The sequence below is a fragment of the Cotesia glomerata genome, linkage group LG9 (genome assembly GCF_020080835.1).
Source record: "Cotesia glomerata isolate CgM1 linkage group LG9, MPM_Cglom_v2.3, whole genome shotgun sequence".
Taxonomy (NCBI): domain Eukaryota; kingdom Metazoa; phylum Arthropoda; class Insecta; order Hymenoptera; family Braconidae; genus Cotesia; species Cotesia glomerata.
This window is the reverse complement of record NC_058166.1, coordinates 13,933,839-13,956,541: the sequence shown is the minus strand read 5'-3', so window position 1 is coordinate 13,956,541 and position 22,703 is coordinate 13,933,839. Positions and strand designations below refer to the sequence as shown.

Genomic DNA, 22,703 nt, shown 5'->3' with positions numbered 1-22,703 from the left:
AATAAATATTTTGAATGCTAACAAAGCCTTGTTGTATCGGAATATATGTATGTTTGTTACCACCAAAGAAGATTAATAATTAAGAAATATTTATTAGGAAAACTAATCGATGGCTGCACAGTAGCCTGCAGTTATGTATGTGCATTAGTAAGAGCAAGAGCGATACCTGTACAAATATCAATGTTGGTCGCTATTGCCATATTGTTTGTTTACTTCGTGTTAAATTACATTGTAGATTAAACATTACAGAACATCCAAACCATTACCTTTGAAGAATATCTTTACACTGATAAAAAAAGTTAACTTGATAAAAGAATATAAATTTTGAGTAGTATTTTAAAGAAAATAATTATTGTAAATCTAGGGAAGAAATTTTTGAAGCAAGGAAAATTTAAATAAAAAAAAAATTTCTTTGTTCAAGAATTTTATTTATTAACTAACAATAATTATTTTCTTCAAAATGGTATTCTTAATTCAAAAGTTTTTTCTTGAGTTGTTAACTTTTTTATCAGTGCAGTAAATTAATGCACGGTATTCTAATCTAAGCTCAGCCTGTTTGGTACTTAGTAAACTTAAACGGATTAATTTAATATACAATCTCTGCATATCATAAACTATATATTGAATTTATGAGATAATCGTCGATATTTAAAAAGTATACTTACACTGAAAAAAATATTAGTTTAAATTAAGAGAAAAACTCGTGAACCAGAAAAATCATTTTCAAAAGTTTCATTGTCTTGAATTAAGACGATAAATTTACTTAAGTCAAGAAATATTTCTTAATTCAAGAATTTTTCTACTTAAATTAAGACGACAGAGTTCTTTAAAATTATTTTCTTGATTCAAGTTAATATTTTCTTCTGTCTACGTATTGTAAACTTTACATTAAATTTATCAGATATTTCGCTGACCTATAAACAGTATAATAACACAGAAAAAAAACTTCTTGCTTCAAGAAAATTTTAAGGAACACAAAAGTTATTTTGGAGCAAGAAGAAATTTTCTTGACTTAAGAAAATTTGACTTTGTTGAAGAAACTTTGTCTTCATTCGAGAAATTTTAAATCTTCCTTAGTATTTTTTTGAGCCAAGAAAATTTACCCTCCAGTCAAGAATTTTTTTTTGCACAGAAAAAAAAACGTACTTGAATCTAGTAAATAATTTTGAAGAACTTCATCTTGAGTAGAAAAAATCTTAAACTAAGAAATTTTACTTGATTCAAGTAAATTGCACGCCTCATAGCGCGAAGCGCGTGAGATTGTGCTTTATACTCGACTCGTCAAGGTCAAGCAATTTTGTGATCTTTAAATGCCTCTATCACAGCCATATTGCACTTATACAATAATATAAATAGATGTACACCGAGAAAATACTTAAATTAAATCATCTTTTACTTTCTAAAATCATTTCATGTTGCTATTTCAGAAAAAAAAAAACATTTTGAAAAAAATTTTACGTGAACGTCCTGATGTCACTCCATTTTGAATGTATTTAGTATAATAATAATTACCGTAACTCCTATTCTTTCCCGCTTCACAGCATTATTTATATTTGTAAAAAATGCTTGCCGTAAGATGGACGGTGTGGCTTAATGTATATAGAATAAGCGAAAGGAAATTTAGTATAGACCGGATAGCTCAAATGGTAGAGTAGCCGACATGTCTTCGGAAGGTTCTGGGTTCGAATCCCAGTCCGAGCTATCTAATAATTTTTTCTCGCATATTCTATAAACTCACATTAAAATGATCCTCTCCACATTCCTTTCTCAATCCTTTCCTACCAATATCCTGTTACGTGAATGTGGAACGCTCCACGTAATAATTACCGTAACTCCTATTCTTTCCCGCTTCACAGCATTATTTATATTTGTATATATCTTACGTACAACGATTACTCTCGTCCAAATTGATATTTCAAGACCGGGCTTTTTTTATTAGTTTAAGAATGCGATGAACTAGTGCCGTATTTCATATCAGTGGCCTAGTTTACGTATTTTTTTTAACTTCCCGCTAAGAAAATTGAAAATTTTCAAAAATCGGGAAGTTATTGGTTTTACCCCGTTTTTCGAAAATCGAGTTTTCATCAGATCTCGACGTTTTGAGGTCCTAGGAAGCTTTCCTGACTATTCCCGCGAGGGTGTCACTGTGTGTGTGTGTGTTAAACGGTTGAACCGATTTCATCGCGGTTGGTGTCATTCGAAAGGGCTTTGCCAAACTTAAATTTCCTGATAATTTAAACCGATTCGGACCGATAGATTTTGAGAAATTTGGAGAAATAAAAAAAAATAGGAAAAAAAATTTTTCCAGAAGTGGTTTTTTTGGAATAACTTTTAAACGGCTCTACCGATCGATTTCAAAAACTAATCAGCTCTCAACCTTGAAAAACCACGTCGATCGCCGCCAATTCGGTCAAAATCAGTTAATTCGTTCGAGAGATATCGTGAACTAAAGAAAACCGAAAAAAGTGTTTTTTCGGAGTTACTCCGAAATTTCTAGTTTGACCAATTGAAACTTAGAAATTCTTCATGAGGCTTAAAAAACTGCGTAGAATGCCGCCAACCGCGTAAAAATCGGTTCATTCAAAAGTTATTGCGGTTTGAAAATTCAAAAGATAGTGTTCTATGAAACTTCTATCAGACTTTTGAGCTCAAAGAGTGTGAAAGCTTCCTAGGACCTCAAAACGTCGAGATCTGATGAAAACTCGATTTTCGAAAAACGGGGTGAAAATAATAACTTCCCGATTTTTGAAAATTTTCAATTTTCTTAGCGGGAAGTTAAAAATACTCTGTAAGAAATTACTTAATTATTATTATTTTGCACGTCTCATAGCTCGAAGCGCGTGAAGTTGTGCTTTACACTCGGATCGTCAATTTTTTTTCTTAATCAATTACACAATTTACTTTTTTCTTAAAAAATGAATGTTTATAGTTTATATTAAACTTCAGAACTATGCACCTTTTTTATGCGGGTTTATTTGATGCGCAGTATCCACAATATCTCCGTATTTCTGATTATATGAATAATATCCATCATATTCATTGCATATACACATTAGACTGTAATTTAAGTATTTTTGGCCTCCGCTTTCGCAACCACTGCGGAGCATTCGTGAACCAGAGCGTGGAACGGAATAGGATGCAGAGGAGAGGACAGAGGATTCATAGAAGGGAAACACTCTGGAACACCGTAAGTACAGAATGTACAGAGCTCCTGCAGTTAAAGGATATAAGAGGCAGGAGGGTGTGGGATGGCTCTGATTTTAATGCGGGCGCGAGCGGTTCTTAAATTTAACGTTCAGTCCCTCGTTTCGGGCACATCGTTGACAGCGAGGTCGTTCTGATGTAGCCCTAGGGAGTACCCCCTCAAGGGAAGTAGAAAGAGAGGGTGCAGTAGAAGGGGTGAAGAGGGCTAAATAGAAGTATAAGGGTGCTACGCTGTGCTTTCTAGGGGCATTTATCCTGCTTCAAGGATCAGAGGCGCAGACGCTTCTGCTGTTCCTATGCCGGAGCTATACGTTGGGGGATTAAGCTGTTGTTTCAACATCGCGGAGTTGACTCGGTTATGCAACCACTTGCCTAACCCTTATTTTTACTTTCAATTTCAGGCCTAGCCGTTTTTTCAGTTTAAGAAACTTGATGGAAAATGGAATAAGAAATCAAGGATGTACTAATGATCGGGGCTTAGATTTGGTTTTTATTGCGATTTATCCGGATTTTTTTATTATTTTATTGAGAGGTGATCGGTGAGGTATTTAGAGGAGGTTTATGTTGTGATTAATTGGAAGGGTAAGGCTTTATTTGCTTGGGTTAGGAGAAATTTAGAAGAGAGTTTTTTATGTATACACTGGTAAAAAATTTAACTTCATTAAAAATAAAAAATCTTAAACTATAAGTACACAGAAAAAAAGGTTCACTTGAGCCAAGAAAATATTTTTCTTCCTTCTTATTTTCTTGAGCGAAAAAAAAATTTTTTTTTGACACAAGAAATTTTACTTATTCCAACAAAATTCTCTTGCTTTTAGAAATACGTATCTTGATCCAAGAAAATTTATTTAAGTCAAAAAAATCTTCTTGTTTTGAGAAAATTCAGTCTCTTGATCGAAAAAATTTAGTTCTTGATAGAAGTAAATTTTCTTGTCTTGAGAAAATTTCTCTCTAGCTACAAAAAATTAAATATAAAGATATAAATAAATTTTCATTTATATTTTTATTGATTAACATGCCAAATGGGAAGATCAAATAATATTGTATCATTTTTTTCATTCAATATGTATAATTGCACGCTAAAATAATTTAAAATGGGTATCAAATATTCAAGAGAAAAATTTTCTCAAGCTGGGAAAATTCTTTTCTCAGCCGTAGTAACTGGCACTGCTTCCCCAAAGTATTTAAAAATCTTGATCAAATATAAAAATTTATTGTATCAAGTATTTATGATGATTTGAATTAAGAAAAAATGACTTCCACCAAGAATAGAATTTTAAGAAAAATTTTTATTTCGACCATCACAACTTCGATCTTCCTTCAGGTACCCGAAAATTTTTTTGAGCCAAGAATTTTGTTCTTCAGTCGAGAAATTTTTTTTTTCTGTGTATACTATATTGAAAAAAATTATTTTCTTGAGTCAAGAAAATTATTCTCTTCAAAATGGTGTTCTTGGTTCAAAATTTTGGCTCTTGAGTTAAGTTATTTTTTTATCAGTGTATGAAAAGTGGAGGAGACAATTAATCTTGAGATCGGTGAAGAAATGATACTTGAATCAAAAAAAATAATAAAATGTTAAAAATTTCGAGATAATTTGAGTTTGTTGAAAAAATTTATGAAAAGAATTGAGAAAAATTTTTGGGTTTTGAAAATAAAGAAGTTTAAAAATTGAATAAATAAATTTAATGGAAAAATGGATAGTTGATTTTGATAATAGGAATTAATTATTTATTTTTCTTTTTTTTAAAGAAAACAAAAGTCAAAATCAGTCAATTTTTAATTTTTTATAAATATTTGGGAAAGATTACTTGAATTTTGATTTATAGTAAGTTATGAAAGACAAAACTTTACTTTCACTACGTTAAAACATCAAATTAATATAAAATAAGTTGATTATTGATAATTATTTGAAATTAATCTCAAAAAAATTATAATAAATTTTCTACAAACCAATATTAATTTTTTAACCGTAAAATTTCATTCTTTTTACAAGAAAGCTATCCAAAAATTTTTCTATTAAATTAAAACTTTCAATTTATGAAAATTTTTTTCTTATAACTTTAAATTCAATGAAGTTTTTTGTCATACTCTGAAAAAAAGTATTTGAATAAAGAAATTTTTTTTTTCTAGAAACACTGACAGCGGGGTTCGAACCCTAACTTCCTGCGTACCAGACTAATGACTTTCCCTCTGCGCTACTTCAAAAGATTGAAGTAACTCTTTTTCAAAAATTTTTTTTCCCTAAAAAAACAAGTTTCAAGACTAAAATTTCTTAAATGAAAACAACCCATTCTTTTTAGAACTAAATAATATTTCTCTAGAATCAACTAGTTTCTTTTCATCGTAGGGAGAAATAATAAAAACAAAACACTTGTAGTTTTAATGGGAAATAAGAAACGAGTCCTTTTATTTTCCAGTCCTTAAATGTCGTATCTTTCATGTTAAATTCAATAGTTGAACATCATAGAATCTGTCATCACCATCCTTCTTCCCTCATTATTTTTAAAGTAATGCATATTTTATAAAAGTCATTAGAATTTTATATAAACTTTACCGTCCAGACCCTTTATATCTTTCCACTTATTTTTCTTCTTTCTATCTCTCGCCTTTTTATTCCCGTTGATAATACATTTTCTTCTCAATGCTTGCATCCACATCCATATCTATAGATATATAATTCTGCCAATACTATAATGTAATCTTCGAACGGGGATTCACTAATTAACACCGTTTAATCAAGTGAGATACGGGTGAACGAGTAGGAGATATAACCAAAAGAGAAAACTAACTAATGAGAATAAAATTCAAATTGTTGGAGATAATTCCCGAGAAATTCCTCTTTTACTAATCTTTTTTTTTTTATTTTTTTTTTTTACTAAAACTATAATATATATTTTTTATTCAAAAGTTCATATAACTAAACTTTTAATATATTTATGCATTTAAATAAAGTTGAATAAATTTATATATATATTTATAATTTTTTATCTTTATTTTTTTTATGTATATATATTTCAGTGTAGGTCATAGTATTGTATTTTCAATAATGAGACTCGGAATTTGCATTGCAGAATACGAGCTGGCAAGAGCAAACCTAACGCCTGTGTGATACGATTCGCTGGCACTTGATTTGCATAACTCTAATCCTACTTAAAGGCAACCGGCTAATTCCCCTCATACATTTTCCTTTGTATCCCATCTCTGTAAATATATACCTTGACCAATGTATTATTTTCATTATTACTATTATTATATTTATAATTTTTAATAATCATGCTACGTGTTACCATATAGTTTTTGAGACTATTAAAGTTTATTATGAAAATAATTTTATTTAGCATTGAGTCCTTTTTTTAACTTTAATCAACAGACTCGATAGAGTCTGGCGCCAAGTTCCGTTCTCAAGCCAGACTACCGAGAGTGTATATACCGTAAGCAGAACGGTTTTTTGAGGTTACAAATTTTTTTTCAAATTTATTTTGATTTTTTTTTATATGATATTTTATAATAGTAGTTCATGCTTTTTATTACGCGTATTACTTGATTATTATCAATTATCTTTATAATTTCTATTTAAAATTATTAAAAATAATCAGCACAAACTATAGCGACCCAGATTTTTAGATTTTAACTTTTTTCTTATGTAAAAAGCGGACGGCCAGAGACTAAATAATATAAGGATGCATGCTAATCTTATAATAGATGGGAAACTACAGTGAAAAAAAGATATTTGACAGCTTGCAATTACACACGCCAGGCGGTGCAAGAATAACTTTTTCTGCCCTCCAGGCGGAAAGTGGCAACTTTCGGCCCGCTGCGCTAAACGAAATTGCCGCTTTCCGCCTTTGTCGGACAGAAAAATAGTATACAAACCTATGGCAGTAAACAAGAAAGCCTCAGATCACATGTTTATTGACCTCGGCTTCGCCTCGGACAACAATTACATGTGATCTGAGACATTTCTTATTTTACTGCCCTAGATGTGTAATATACTATTTTTTCTTTATTCACGGCCGAAAGCACGTACTTGCTACTTCTGTTGGGAATCAGAAAGACCGACATTTATGCTTTGGTAGGGGCGCGCATGCGCGCTGCTCTAGTGCGCTGGAAGAAACTAGTTGTGCACTGAATTGATGTACGAGGCAGCGAAAAAAAAGTATTCACCAGAGCTGACGCGGTTTATTGTGCACTCAGGCCTAACCTTAAAATTGCTTTTGTGGGTTCTTATGTCGTTGTGTGTTGAAATTTATAATCTAAAAAATTATATCGAGTGAAAAATAATAAAAATTTTTAAAAATGAATGCGTTATCTATTATCATCATCAAAAGGAAATTTTAAGGAATTTCGATACGGAAGCTAATCTAATTATAAGAACAGATACGTTACCTAAAAAGTCTGCAAATAAATATTTACACAGAAAGAAAGGTTCACTTGAACCAAGAAAATATTTTTCTTCCTAATTATTTTCTTGACACAAGAAATTTCACTTATTCCAACAAAATTAATTCCCTTGCTTCAAGAAATACGTGTCTTGATCCAAGACAATTTATTTAAATCAAGAAAATTTTCTTGTTTTGAGAAAATTTCTCTCTTGTTCCAAAAAATTAAGTTCTTGACAGAAGTAAATTTTCTTGTCTTGAGAAAATTTTTCTTTTGCTCCAAAAAATTAAATATCTTAATAATAAATTTTCATTAATATTTTTATTGACGAACATGTCAAATGGGAAGATCAAATAATATTGAATCATTTTTTTTCATTCATTATTAATAATTTTTATAATTCTTATAGTTCATGTACTGGTAATAGTTGTGATGAAAAAGAAAATATGCAATAATTAATTAAAAATAGTTGACAAATTACTCGAAATAATTAAAATTCTGATAAAATTAATGATTTTAATGTATTTGAGTAATCAAAAATTAATAAAAATAAGACTATTCAATTGAATTAATTTAATTTTAAAAAGTTACTATTATTTTTGTCTATTTAGATGAAGTCGATGCCCGCCCCCGACCAGCCGCACTCGCTTCGCTCGTGCCGCAAATGTCGGGCGGGCATCGACAACATACTAAGAACATTTAACTGTAACGTTAATTGATTTGTAAGTCAGCGTACTTTCGGCCGAAAATAAAGAAAAATAGTATACACCACACGGGCAGAAAGTTTGAGAGCCCTGAACTGCTTGCCATGATGCCCTCGGCTTCGCCTCGGGCATCATGGCGCACAGTGCAGAAATCTCAAACTTTCTGCCCTTGTAGTGTAATATACTATTTATTTCTTTACAAAAAGATAATCAAATAAAAAATTAAAAAATCCAAGTAACCGATATGGTTGTATATGATTTTCGGAAATTAAAAAAAATTTTGTTGTAAATTTAAAAATTAAAAGAAACAATTTTGGAACGTACTTGGTGTGCGTCATTGTGTACTTCAATTTTTTTTTAAAAGTCCTAGTAGATAGATTTTAGGAATTTCATAAAAAGTGAAATTTTTCGTAACCACGCACACTAAATACGTTCCAAAATTGTTTCTTTTAATTTTTAAATTTACAAAAAAATTTTTTTTAATTTCCGAAAATCATATACAACCATATCGGTTACTTGGATTTTTTAATTTTTTGTTTTATATCTTTTTGTAAAGAAATAAAATTTTTTTTTCTTAATAGTCTTATGAACGTGGACTTGGCGTGATTTTTCTACAGTGAAACTGTTTTTGTTAGGATATATATTACTAATTTACCTTATTTAAAAATATTTATTGGAAAAAATTAAAATAATTCGCTCTATGCAAATTATATATCTATAAATATATGTTGAAAAATTTTAATTATTGAAAAAAAATTCAAATCTCATGATAGTGCATTTTTTTCAATGAATATTTTTGAACAGGGTAATCAAATTAAACTATCTAAATTTATTCTTGTTAAATCATAAAAATTACACAGAAAAAAAATTTACTTGAATTAAGTAAATAGTTTTGAAGGACTTTTTGATCTTCTTAATTTGAAGAGAAAAATTTTTAAACTAAGAAATTTTTGATTGTTTAGGTAAATTTTATTTGGTTCGAAAATTTGTCTCTTGATTCAAATTAATTTTTTTTTTCCATATGTAATTGAGTTTTAGGAATTTTTTTTGACCGGAAAAATAAAGAAGTATCTGGATTATTTTTTATTTATTTCAGTAAAAGTACACTCCACAATATTTACATAAATTTTTATCGAAAAATGTTAAATAGTCTTGACGATATAAGCGTTGTCGTAAATCCTAATAAAAATCCCTCCCCCTTTCATATTTTTTTTCAAATTTTTGTTTTACTTTGATTCTTGACAAAATCGCGAACTAAAATTCAGTCTCGGTCAATCTTTTTAACTGTAAGACTGTAATTAAAATTCAATTCATTTTTTTGCACGCCTCTAGCGTGAATAATGCTTTTAAAAAAATTAGAAAATTCTTTTTTACTTTCTTCTCAATATAAAGGCGTAAAAATATGAAATTTTATTTTGTAGTTTAAAAGAAGTTGTAAGTTATTCTAGGAATAATAAGACAATTGTTTTTGTTTTCTCAAACAAAACATTAAAAGAAGACACAAGGTTATTTAACGGCACATATTTTATGTGCTCTATAAACAGTTGTAAGGTAATTATTTATTACGATCAGAAAGCAAATAATAATATATCTAGTATAACAAAGTCTACCATTTTGGTAAAATTTAATATGGCGTTTGCTCTTGTTATTGCTCTCTTAGGGTATTGTAATTTAGCTGTATGAGACACATAAGGTGCTGTTGGGTAACAAGGTCTAACTAATATATAAAGGATGTTTAGTGATAAAATGAACAATATCTAATTTAATCTACAAGTTTTCTTGTTAATTATTTTTCAAGTACTTTTTCTATAAAATGTAAACAATATAAACAAATAATTCGATTTGAATATTTCACAAACTTATTAGAGTTAATTCCTTTATATCTTTAGAGTTAATTATTAGAATAATTAGAGTTAATAATTAACTCTACTTATTAGAGTTAATTCCTTTATATCTTAAAAAATGTCAATAATTAAGTAATGACTTTGTATAAAAAATATATTTTTTCTACTGATGATATTTTTACCGATATAAGCTAATCCTGGAGTTACACTTAATAAGACCTTTCATTTGAATACCCACACGAATTTTTTATATATTTTATGTATTTTACAAATATGAGAAATATCATGTATATAAAATATATGCAAAAAATCGTGTGCGTACTCAAATGAAAGGTCTCGATGAGCGTAACATTAGAATGAGCTTATATCTTAAAAAATGTCAATAATTAAGAAATGACGTTGTATTTTGTCTCTCAATGATATTTTCAACGATATAAGCTCATCCTGATGTTGAACTTATCGAGACCTTTCATTTGAATACCCACACGAATTTTTTATATATTTTATGTATTTTACAAATATGAGAAATATCATATATATAAAATATATGAAAAAAATCGTATGCGTACTTAAATGAAAGGTCTCGATAAGCGTAATATTAGGATGAGCTTATATCATAAAAAATGTCAATAACTAAGAAATTACGTTGTATTTTGTCTACTGATTATATTTTTCAAGATATAAGCTCATCCTGATGTTAAACTCATCGAGACCTTTCATTTGAATACCCACACGAATTTTTTATATATTTTATGTATTTTACAAATATGAGAAATATCATATATATAAAATATATGAAAAAAATCGTATGCGTACTCAAATGAAAGGTCTCGATGAGCGTAACATTAGAATGAGCTTATATCATAAAAAATGTCAATAATTAAGAAATGACGTTGTATTTTGTCTCTCAATGATATTTTCAACGATATAAGCTCATCCTGGAGTTAAGCTCATCGATACCTTTCATTTGAATACCCACACGAATTTTTATATATTTTATATATTTCTTAAATAAGAGAATTATCATATTTATAAAATCTTTTATTAAAATTCTGATGCAACGTTTTAATTGTTGTCGCTTTTCGTTGCTATGGTAACTACTTTGGGAACGGTTTAATATTAATGAATAAAATTTGTAAAAATATTGATAAATTAAATTTTCGGTAAACATGTTGGCAAAAGCGCGCTCGATTTTTTAGTTCTCTTTAATCAACATAAAAAAGTGTTAAATATTTAACACAAATTTTTTGAACACAAATTTTTTTGACGCAATGACGCAAAATTTTTGACTGTATATTCGCACACCTCTATACTAAAGTTTTTAAAATTAACAATTTTGAAATTTTATTTTTAAAGCTAAATATTTTTTCGCCAAAAAATAAATCTAACAAAATTGAACTTCTCTATCTTCACAATAAATAAAATAAAACTCATCAAACTTACTTTCAATAGAGCCCTTAGTTAATCCCGCAGCTTTTTATCTCAAGTCTTGAATAAAAAAAAAAAAAAAAAAGTCTTACTTAAATCCTGGAATTTTCCATTCACGATTAAATCCTGGCTTTCTTTTATATTTCTAAAACCTAGAAACTAAAATAAAATAAAACTAGCCCACAACTTTAACATAAATTTAAAGATTTATTTGAGACTCAGATTACAAAAATATTCAAAATACAAAAAACAAACATTAAGTTTTCCTAAATTTAAAACAATTTTTTTTATTTCTATAAAACACTGAATATAATTTTACAATTCATAAAAATTTATTTGTTCTTGTATAAAAAGTCTGCTTATTATTGCCATAAATACACTATTTAATATCATTCAATAATACAAAAAAAACTAAAATAAATAAATAAAAAACAAGTTTTAAATACAGAACCAAGAATTGCTGCGATAAGAAAGGCAATTCACAAGGTTTTATTTACGATTAAAGTGCGTAGAAGAAAGTGGTATTATTTTTACTCAGTTGACTGAACTTTCACCTTGGCTATCATACATACAAACCCATCTACATCTTTAATATGGCATAGGGGACAGCGTCACCAGTTAACTTCCATTCCTCGAATATATATGTATATAATGCCACCGGCGATTAAGCGTATGTCCCATTGACCTGGATCGGTTCTCTTTCTCCGTTCAAAAATTACCATATTTAAAAATTTTCATTATTAAATAAAATAAAATTAAATTAATACATAATCTAAACAATAATCCTTCGCACAACAAAATTACACACATATAAATTATAAATTATAAATTATTACAATCAATACACTGTAAAAAGTTTTTGGAGTGAATGATTTTTAATTAATTTAAATTAATAAAAAAATAATCCGCGGAGTGAATTATTTATTTCTGTTATTGAATAAAAATGAATAAATAGTTATTTGCTTAAAAATTACAAAATTTAGAGATTATGAAATTAATGTAATTAATAAATTTTTAATCGTTAAAAAAAAATTAAATTATTATTTTTTTTTAATTTTTACAAGTCGCATTTTTTGATAAATTTTCTCTATAATAATTTATTTTTTAAGAAATGAAAAAACTTTCTTATAAAAATTAATTTCAGTAATATTAAAGTAATTAATTTTATTTAATCAAATGTAGTAAAGTTAATTATTTTTTACGTCAGGATTTATTAACAAAACTTAAAAAAAAGAATAATCTTTATGAAAATTTGATTTAATGTCCTAGTCAAATTTTTTTAAAAATGTAAAAAAAAATTTCCAAATTTAAACTTCAAGATTTTTTAAAGTATTTGTTAGTAATTTTGAATACGAAACTTGTTTCGGCTAATTAAAATTTATTTTAGTGTAAAAACTTCTTCATCGCAGTAAAATTCATTTTCACTCAGTTAAAAAAATCCTCCAAATTTTACAAGTGTATTATTTCTTCACTCCGGTACTCTATACAGTAAAAAATTTTGCGTTTTTGCGATTTAACACAAAATAGTGTTAAATATTTAACACCAAATTTTTTGACGCAATGACGCAAAATTTTTTACTGTGTAAGTGAAAATCCACTTGAAATAAACTCCCAATTTTTTACAGTGCAATTTATCCCTATAAATAATCATGACAATAATACTTTCTTAAAATTCAAAAATTAAATAAAAAAAAAATCTCATAAAAGTCCACAAAACACTCTAATTTTGCGATTCACCAAAGAGCGCTTGTTCACTTTTATCATTAAGCGGAAGACTATCTTGATTATCACCAGCCGATAACGCTAACTGTGATGACGCAGCACTGAGATCGAAGCTAGCCGCAACTTGTGGCTGATAAGCCGACTGATCATTGGCATTTTCACTTCCTGGCTGCTCAATCGCGGCCAGAATATTCTGCAAAAGTCCATCAGACAATAACTGCTCGTGTCTAATCGAGCTGTCAGAATCCTCAGTTCCCTGGCTTCCATCCGCCGGTTGAATTTGAAGAGAATAAACTCCCTTAGTTCCCTGAATTTGATACCCATCATCATTTTCATTTTGCGAAATAGCGATGGCTTCCTGCTTAAACTGCTGATTTACGGGCTCTGGATTCCCGTAATCCTGCGCTGATTGTCCTTGTTGAACTTTGTTATTTGCTTCATCCGCGTCGCTTAATCCCGCGTAGTTGTTTTCCGATGGTAACCCCGGCAAGGGATCACCGGAGATTTTGTTAGCCCGCGAGTCCTCGCTCACAACGATCTGGTTATAACTCATCGACACGTCCGAATCCAAGTGATTATGCGGCTTATCATTGCAGTTGTCTTTCTCCAGAGGCAAGCTCACCGAGGGAATATTGTAATTTTCAGAAAACTCTGAAGCGGCGCTGTGATATCCGTAATTTTGATCTTCCTGCCGAAATTGGACTGGCGCCCAAGTTCTGGGAGGAGTTAAGCTCACTGGGAAGAGCATTTGCGGGTGATTAGCAGGTCTGGAAGGCGCTCGGAAGTTCGGAGGCCTGATGAACCCGAAATCGGGTCCGGGAGGTCCTGAGAAGGGCTTTCTAGCGGTGGGATAAGGTCCATCGGACGCAAAAGAAGAAGGCGGAGGCGACAAGTAGGAGTCTTCTTGAACTGGGTAAGGATTGATGGGATTTTGACCTGGTCCAGATGGTCCTGCATGTCTTACTTGTTCTTGAGGATTAACCAAGCTTGGAACGCTATTGTCTGGCTGTCCTTGCACGTGGAATGGCTCCAGTTCGGGTAATGGCGGTGGTGGTAAGGCAGTTTCGTCTCTTGATCGCACAGATTGCTTCAAATTGTGATCCTCGGGGTTAAAAATTGGTTCGCCGTAAGAATCACTTGGCGCTGATCCGAATTCTGGGTTATGGAGACTTGAAGGACCGTTGTTGGTTGAGGAAGATCCGGTGTCGTGGAAGACTTGTTGGGGAACGTTATCTTGGAAATTTTGGGGAACATTTCCGGAATCTGGGTAAGGAGGAACGTTTGTGTCGAAATTAGGAACTGCTGCGTTAGAATCGTGGAAAATAGGCTGATGAACGTTGTCGTGGAAAGCAGGAGGTTGCTCGAGACTAGGCACCACTATGTTGCCGGCGATTGGCTGCCATCCGTCGTATTTGATGTCGGGTTGAGTAGGTGGCGCTAGTGCGTTGTTATGAAGCGGCGAATGGGTTAGTTCATTGTTGAAGAAGCCATTTTGTGGAAAACCGTGGTTGTGGTTAGGATTCTGGACGAAAGGTGAAGATCCTGAAGAAAATGAAGGCAATGAGGGCTTATTGGGTGGGCCGTAGGCTTCCAAAGAAATTGGAATTACTGGTGTGTGGGACTTGAATCCTGTTCGCCAGTTATTTAGTCCTGGGTGACGTGAGCCTAGAGAGAAACTCGGGTGTGGGAAGGACGGCTTGCGGAAAAAGTTGTTGCCTGACGCATAAGGCAAGCTGTTCAGTGACGACAGTTCTATTCTTGGAGCGAATTTTTTCGGGCGGTAGTGGTGCTCTGAGAGGCTGAAACTGTCGAAGTTGAACTTCGGAAGCCCAAATTTTCCGTGAGGAAAAGTGCTTATTCTGTCCTGAGCGTGTTTCAAGGATTTCAAGGGCGGGTTTTTTATCTTGAGATCCACTTCCGTGGTTTTCTTGTTCAAGACGCCCCGGGCGCTGTCCACCGCCAATAGGACTGCTAGGAGAATTGTTATCTGTAATTTGTGAATAAGTAGTGTTAATTATGAAGGTAGCTGTTCACTTTCACCGCGCTTACTTTCATCACCCTCTGATCTATCTTTTGTAGTTTTATCGAGAGATCGGTAATTTTCTAAGTGATTATAGAGACCAATTGTCATGATTTATATTTATCAAACTTGTTTTTAATTGTAAACTTGTTTCGACTTTCAATGCTTATAATTTTTTTTTTTCTTGTATGAATCTCGAACAATCTTTCTCCGACATGATTTCTGACCTTTAAATTTTTAATTCTTTTGCGGTGAAAGTCTTTATCGTTAAAAATGGTGGAAAAATTTTTTAGAAATTTTTTTTATCTTGATATGAGATTTAATTTTATTGGCAATAAAAATTTTTTTTAATTAATTTAAAGAAAAAAAATTTTGATACTTTTAAAAATTTTTTATTAAAGTAGATATTTAAAAATAATTTTAATAACTTAAATTTGATGCAAAAAAATTTTTGTTAATTTTATTTAAAATAGAAACTCATTTAAAGAAAAAATATTTTTAAAAAATCTTACAAATCTATATTATTAAGAGAATAAAAAAAATTTTGTGTTCAGAATAATCATATAATAAAATCGGTTTTTTTAATGAAATTTAGTGTCATTGCAAAGGTCTTGATTTGAATTTGTGCCTTTTCAAGGTTTCATATCATTCTCACCGATCGTCAATTTATAATAATAAGTATTTAGGCTGCATTCGAAAATACTCTATCTCTAGATACATAAATAAGAAATTACCTTGTATCTTATGGACTATTGAAATTTTTAAAGATATAAGCTCATCTCGATGTTACACTCATCAAGACCTTTCATTTGAGTACCCACATCACTTTTTCATATATTTATATATTTTATATATATGTATATATGAAAAATATATAAAAATGCATGTGGGTACTCAAATGAAAGCTCTTGATGAGTGTAACATCAAAATGAGTTTATATCTTACAAAATGTCAATAATTAAGAAATTACCTTGTATCTTGTTAACTATTGACATTTTTAAACATATAAGCTCATTCTGATGTTACATTCATCAAGACCTTTCATTTGAGTACCCACATCACTTTTTCATATATTTATATATTTTATATATATGTATATATAAAAAATATATAAAAATGCATGTGGGTACTCAAATGAAAGCTTTTGATGAGTGTAACATCGGGATGAGCTTATATCTTTGAAAACGTCAATATTCAAGAAAGTACAGTGCAATTTAACAAATGTATTTAATAAAGCAAAATTTTATATATTTATAGATCACAAATCACGTCAGTCACATAATGACTGCAAGGTTGCTAGTTATTATTAAAAAAATTCTTCAAAATTTAATATTTAAAAATTCATACAAAAACAATTTTTTTTTCACCAAAAAAATGATCTCTAACAACTTCAAAAATATTTTGACCACTTAATAAAGATAGTCTTCAATTAATAATAAAAAAAAAAAAACTAACTTTTGCTGTTCCATGAAATTAAATTAAATCATAGGAGTAATAGCAACTATTAGAGTTAATGATCTGTGAAATGACTCCGAGACTATCTTCATACAAATTACCATACATTAAAACCAATAAAACAAAACGAGCACTTGGAAAATGAAAAAAATGCAAATAAATAAAACAAACTCCTCACCTTGTAATTATCCATAATTAATTGCGCGGTAATAAACAACAAAATTCACACACCAAAATTTTCAATAAAAACTGATTCGACAGACCGGAAGCATTCCTCGATTTACAAACTAAAAAAGCCCAATCTTTGAGAGCACACGATCGTCACTAATGGTCACCCTTGGATTTACACTTGCTTTTATAGATTCTAATGGACAGCGACAAGTAATGTCCCGGTGAGCCGGATACTATTGTGAACCGGAGGAAGAATGCGTCTGGAGAAAAAGAGAATCGGAGACGAGGATGAGCACCTTGGGTTACTACCGGCAGAGAGGGAACATAAGATGAACCGGGTAAGGGTAAGAGTGGGAAACATTCACCGATCTTTACTATATATATTTTATTTTGAAAACCAGTAGAAAGAAAACGATTAAAAAAACCTCGATCTGGAGAAAGTAGGCTGACCATCACATCCAATCGCTTACCGATACGATCATCTTCACAAAACCTCACCTTGATCTTCCTTCTATTGTCAATCACCGTCTCTCGCTTAATTGCAATTACACTGTTGGTTTTTTTGGTTCTCACGGTGGTATTATTAATTACTATTACACCTAATCGCAACTTGTTACGTAAATACTTTATTTTTTAATCGACTTTGGTTTCTTTTCCGTGGACAAAAAATTAAAAACCCACGTCGCAATCAAGAAACTTAAATAACAATTATTTTTAAGCATTCATTAGATACATTATTTAGTAGTTCAGTCCGATAAATTTCTTTTTTCGTCTCGAGAAAATAAATATTTATTTGGATAAAAATATAATAGTTAAATTTCTTTTTTTAATTGGAATAGATTTATAGAATTATCTGGGAATATAACGATTAGTTTTTTGTGTTTTAGAATTTTATTTAAGTGAAATTAATTAAATTACTTTTTTTTAATTAATAATTAGTTTTATTTTAATAAGCGCTTCGGAAATTTTTAATTAGAAATTTATTTCTTCTTTATTTTAGTTGAATTTTTAGTGATTGAAATTAAATTTATTTTAAAAGTTGGTCGTAAAAAAATATTTTCAAGCTAAAAATTTTTGCGTCACAATTTTTAGTAGAAAATTTAAAATACTTATTATTATAATAAAAAATCATTAACATTAAATTTATAAATTTAAATCGTGTAAGAATTCTTTAACTGTGCAGAAATAAATAATTTGGATGAAAATTACATTTTCAAATTTTTTAGCTATTAATAAGTATTTTAGAAATTTTGTTTTAGTAAAATTATAATTTTTCTTTATTTCAATAATTTTTTTTAAAAATTAATTATGACTTTTTAAGATAGTTAAATATCGTCACAAATAATCTTAAAAAAATGAATTTTTTCTTAAAAATTTCACTGCCATCCAAAAAATGAATAAAAAATAATCAATCAATATAAATTAATGTAAATTTTGCAATTCTAACTTTTGAAAAAAATAATTGGTAATTATTTACAAATAAGGTCCACCCTATTTTTGGCCATATCTAGGTGAAAAATTAACATTTTTTATTTTTTTTTATTCTACTTGTTATTACGGCGCATTTATGATAAAAAATATCGTAAAAAAAAAAATAAAGATTTCGATAGCTTTTTTGCCTTTAAAAGTTGGAAAAAATTTTGGCTCTCATGTTTTTGGATAAAATTTATATTTTTTTATGTTTTTGATGTATTTTTTTTTAAGTCCATAAAAAAACGAGCAATTTAAAAAAAAAAAAGTTGAATATTATAATTTTCTAAAAAATTTGTAAATTTGGAAAATTTGTTAAAATTATAATAATCAACTTTTTTTTAGTTGTTCATTTTTTTATGGATGTATTTTTCATAAAAAAATATATCAATACAATCAAACAGAAATTTCGTTTAAAAAAAATGAAAATTAAAATAGTTGAACTCACTTGTAAATAATTAATAAAAAAAAATAATTTTATTTCTTTAAATATTGACAGATCTTTAATTATTTTTTTTAATTCACATAAAAATAAATAAATTAATTTAAAAATCAAACATTCCTTTTTTTGTATTCAGAATTTTACTGACGTTAAAACCCACAATTTATTGTAGAATTAAATTTTCTAAAAATTAAAAATTTAATTTTCGGCTGATCCAACAATTAATAAAAGAAAAAAAGAGAAATTCTACTATTATATTATATTCTCAAATAAAAGACGTCTTATTTTCACCATTGCGAAGTTGTTTACACGTTATTTCATAATTAATTGTTCCCTATTAAAAATTTACACGCGTTGCTATAATCCGCTTGATTCTCCGATAAAATTTTTTACACTAAACTAATGCAATATTTTTTTTTCCAAACTAAATTTTTTTTAACTAAATTCGGTCCTTGAAAATTGAACGAATTATCGATTAAGCTTATCGCAAAATTGACTTAATTTTTTTTAACAAAATTGCCAGATTAGATTACATTATTTTAGATTAGATACACATCCTCGAATAAAATAAAAGCAGGTTGGTGAAACGGAAAAGATGACGCCAAGTACGGTCAAGGTGAACCACCACCCATGCCAATATTTAACAGATACAACAGCTTTTTTAAGGTCATACGCATTTGCTTTTAATATCGACGGCAAAAAACTTGTAAATTACGAAAGACTAAAAAATATTTTAATAAAAATTCTAAACAAATAAAAGTGAATTTATAAATTAATCAATATAAATTCATGCGCATATAAAGAAGATAAATAATGTTGATTAATTAAAAGCCAATAAATTAAATCCTTAAATAGAGAAGAATTGAATACTTGAATACTTGTTTATAATTGTAAATAAAAATACTAAAATAATTAATTGTTATTTAATTATTAAGTCTATTAGGGTCATGTGATTTATATTAATACTTTGTTGGCTAATTATCTGTGGCCTTTCGTCACGAACCATAAATCCGAATTGTTTGTTCGATAAAGCATGAGCAAAAAAAGAAGAAATGTATAAATGAAATAACTTAAGGAAATAGTTGTTATTGATAATGATAATGAGAATAACAATGATAATAATATTAAGAAAAAAGTTATTGTTACAAAACGAGTTAGCTTCGACGAAAATAAAACTAAAAAACAAAACATTGGTCTTAAACTCGTCATCACGTGACGGGAGACGAGTCACGAGTAACGATCTCTCCGCACTTTCGCTGCGCTTCGCAAGAACACTTTAGTTATATCCCCATTCTCTTCTCGCTAATGCATTTCCGCTTCCAGCTTAAAATCCTCTTCCATTCACAAATAACTCGATACTCATTTTTTATGTTTGTCTCTACAAGAGGTTTTTTACTCTTCAGATTAAATTATCTTAGTTGTTATTAAATTATCTTTATTTTTTTTTCTTCTTTTTCTAGGAGGATTATTTATCCTATGATATGTCAATCCTGACTCCTGACATTTATTGATTACTTTCTCGCAATCATTTGCTAATATTTTATTGTTATTATTGTTATTAAATATTAAAGAAATATTTTTTTTAGGAAATTTTATTTTTTATAAAAAAAGGTCATTGATAATTTTTATTAAATTTTTTTAATTTTCATCAAAATTTTCAAAAAATTCTTGAGAAATCAGAAAATCAAGTGTTTTTATTTAAAATCTAAAATTTGGGAAATGTCAGAAATATTAAAAAATCATACAAGATCTTTTTTGTGGAAAATATAATTTTCTATAAAAAAAAAATCCTTATCAATTTTATGATATTTTAGACAAAATTGGCAAAAAATCCCAAAAAATTAGGGAATCAAGCGTTTAAATTTAAAAATAATAAATTTGGGTCGAATATCAAAAATATAAAAAAATCTTAATTGTAAAAAATTTAATTTCCTACAAAAATGATGCTTGTCAATTTAATCATATTCTTAAAATTTTGGTCAAAATTTCTGAAAAAATCTGTAAAAAGTCAAAAAATCAAGTGTTTAAATTCAAAAATCAGAAATTTGGGTAAATATCAAGAATGAAAAAAAATTCATACGAAATCTTTTTTATAGGAAATTTTATTCTTTATAAAAAAAGTCCTTGATAATTTTGTTATATTTTTAAAAAAATATATATTGGTCAAAATTACCAAAAAATTCTTAAGTCCAAAAAATCAAGTTTTTAAATTAAAAAATCTTAAATTTGGGTCAAATATCAAAAATATGAAAAAATCATAAAAAATCTTAATCGTAAAAAATTTAATTCTTTACAAAAAAGATGCTTGTCAATTTTATGACATTTTTAATATTTTGATCAAAATTAGCAAAAAACCTTAAAGAATTAAGGAATGAAGCGTTTAAATTTAAAAATAAAAAATTTGGGTCAAATATCAAAAATACGAAAAAATTATAAAAAAATCTTATTTGTAGACAATTTAATTCTCCAAAAACAAAAGATGCTTGTCAATTTTATCATATTCTTAAAATTTTGGTCAAAATTTCTAAAAAAACTGTAAGAAATTAAAAAATCAAGTGTTTAAATTTAAAAATAAAAAATTTGGGTTAAATATCAAAAATATAAAAAGATCCTTATCAACTTTATGATATTTCTAATATTTTAATCAAAATTTTTAAAAAACAAAGAATTAAAGAATCAAGCGTTTAAATTTAAAAATCAAAAATTTGGGTCAAAAAAATACAAAAAAATTATAAAAAATTTTATTTGTAGAAAATTTGGTTTTTTACAAAAAAGTTCGTTATCAATTTTATTATATTTGTAATATTTTGATCAAATTTGATAAAAGAATCAAAATTCTAAAGAAAAAGATTTAATTTTTTAATTAAAATTAAAAAAAATTTTTTTAAAAACAAGAAAAGCGCGTTAAAAATAAAAAATAAAAATTCTAAATAAATATCAAATTATTATTATTTTCGCGTTATGACGATAATTACCTACAATAACAAAGTTATTAACATTTAGCAAAAATATCACCAGTATTTCATTTCTATTTTGTATTTTTTTCTCTATAACGCAACAGCGCGAGTTTTAAGTAAACAATTTTTTTCATCCTGACATTTATAGTTTGCTAATTTACCATAAATTTACAATATTTAATTTTTCTTTAATTTATTATCCCACTTACTTATTTATTATTTTTATTTCTCGGTATTATGTAGGCTGATCAACAACCTTTTTATTGAGTCCAAAAATGCGGACTTTTATTTATTTATTCAAAAATTAACATATATTCAATCTTCAGATTTGAAAAGTAATTCGACCTTTTATTAATGTAAAAATTAATATTATTTAATATAAAAAAAAAAAAAGTGAAGAATAAAAAACGTATTTATAGCGTGAAAAATTTTTATGTAAATAATTTAATTTAATAAATTAGGCATTAAACATAAATAATTTATGTAACCAATTAAAGTAAAAAATGATTGATAAATAGAAATATATTATTAGATATTTATACCAAGTGAAAGTTTTAGAATAAAACTAAACAGTTATAGTGAATTATACAAACTACTATTATACGCTATGGTGTATTATATTATTCATAGAAAAATATTCCATTGACGAATAAAGTCAGACGTAATAATCAAAGGTAGGCACTTGTCCTTGTAAAGTTCACCATATGAGTTGTTGTAATTACCATAAATTCTATGGAGTATTCTTAATTCAGAGAAAGAAGAGAATGTGAAGCAATGAATCGACACAAATAAATGGTTAACTTTCTCTGATGGAATCCGAAATATCGTGGAAACGGAACACATGGTCATCGTAATAATCCTGATTATTAACTCAACCTCACCAGCTCTCATTACTTATAAAATAAA

The 22,703-nt window shown here is 28.3% G+C and overlaps 1 protein-coding gene and 1 long non-coding RNA gene across 4 annotated transcripts in view; one reads left to right on the top strand and one right to left on the bottom strand.

Moving 5' to 3' along the window:
* The window catches only part of LOC123271149, a 317,780-nt gene extending 297,334 nt beyond the window's left edge, over positions 1 to 20,446 (top strand). For 2 of the 3 annotated variants that reach the window (XR_006510788.1, XR_006510787.1), the window contains one exon: positions 17,119 to 17,674. This is a non-coding gene — a long non-coding RNA (uncharacterized LOC123271149). Of the gene's footprint in view, positions 1 to 17,118; positions 17,675 to 20,300 lie in introns of those variants that run through there. The other variant, XR_006510789.1, reaches the window with a different exon arrangement.
* On the bottom strand, positions 13,202 to 17,092 carry LOC123271136. Its single transcript, XM_044737359.1, has 2 exons — positions 16,936 to 17,092; positions 13,202 to 15,269 (listed from the first exon to the last, which is right to left on the bottom strand). The coding sequence occupies exons 1-2, from the start codon at positions 16,948 to 16,950 to the stop codon at positions 13,281 to 13,283; spliced, it is 2,004 nt and encodes a 667-aa protein (XP_044593294.1). The 5' UTR covers positions 16,951 to 17,092; the 3' UTR covers positions 13,202 to 13,280.
* Positions 20,447 to 22,703: the final 2,257 nt, after the last annotated feature.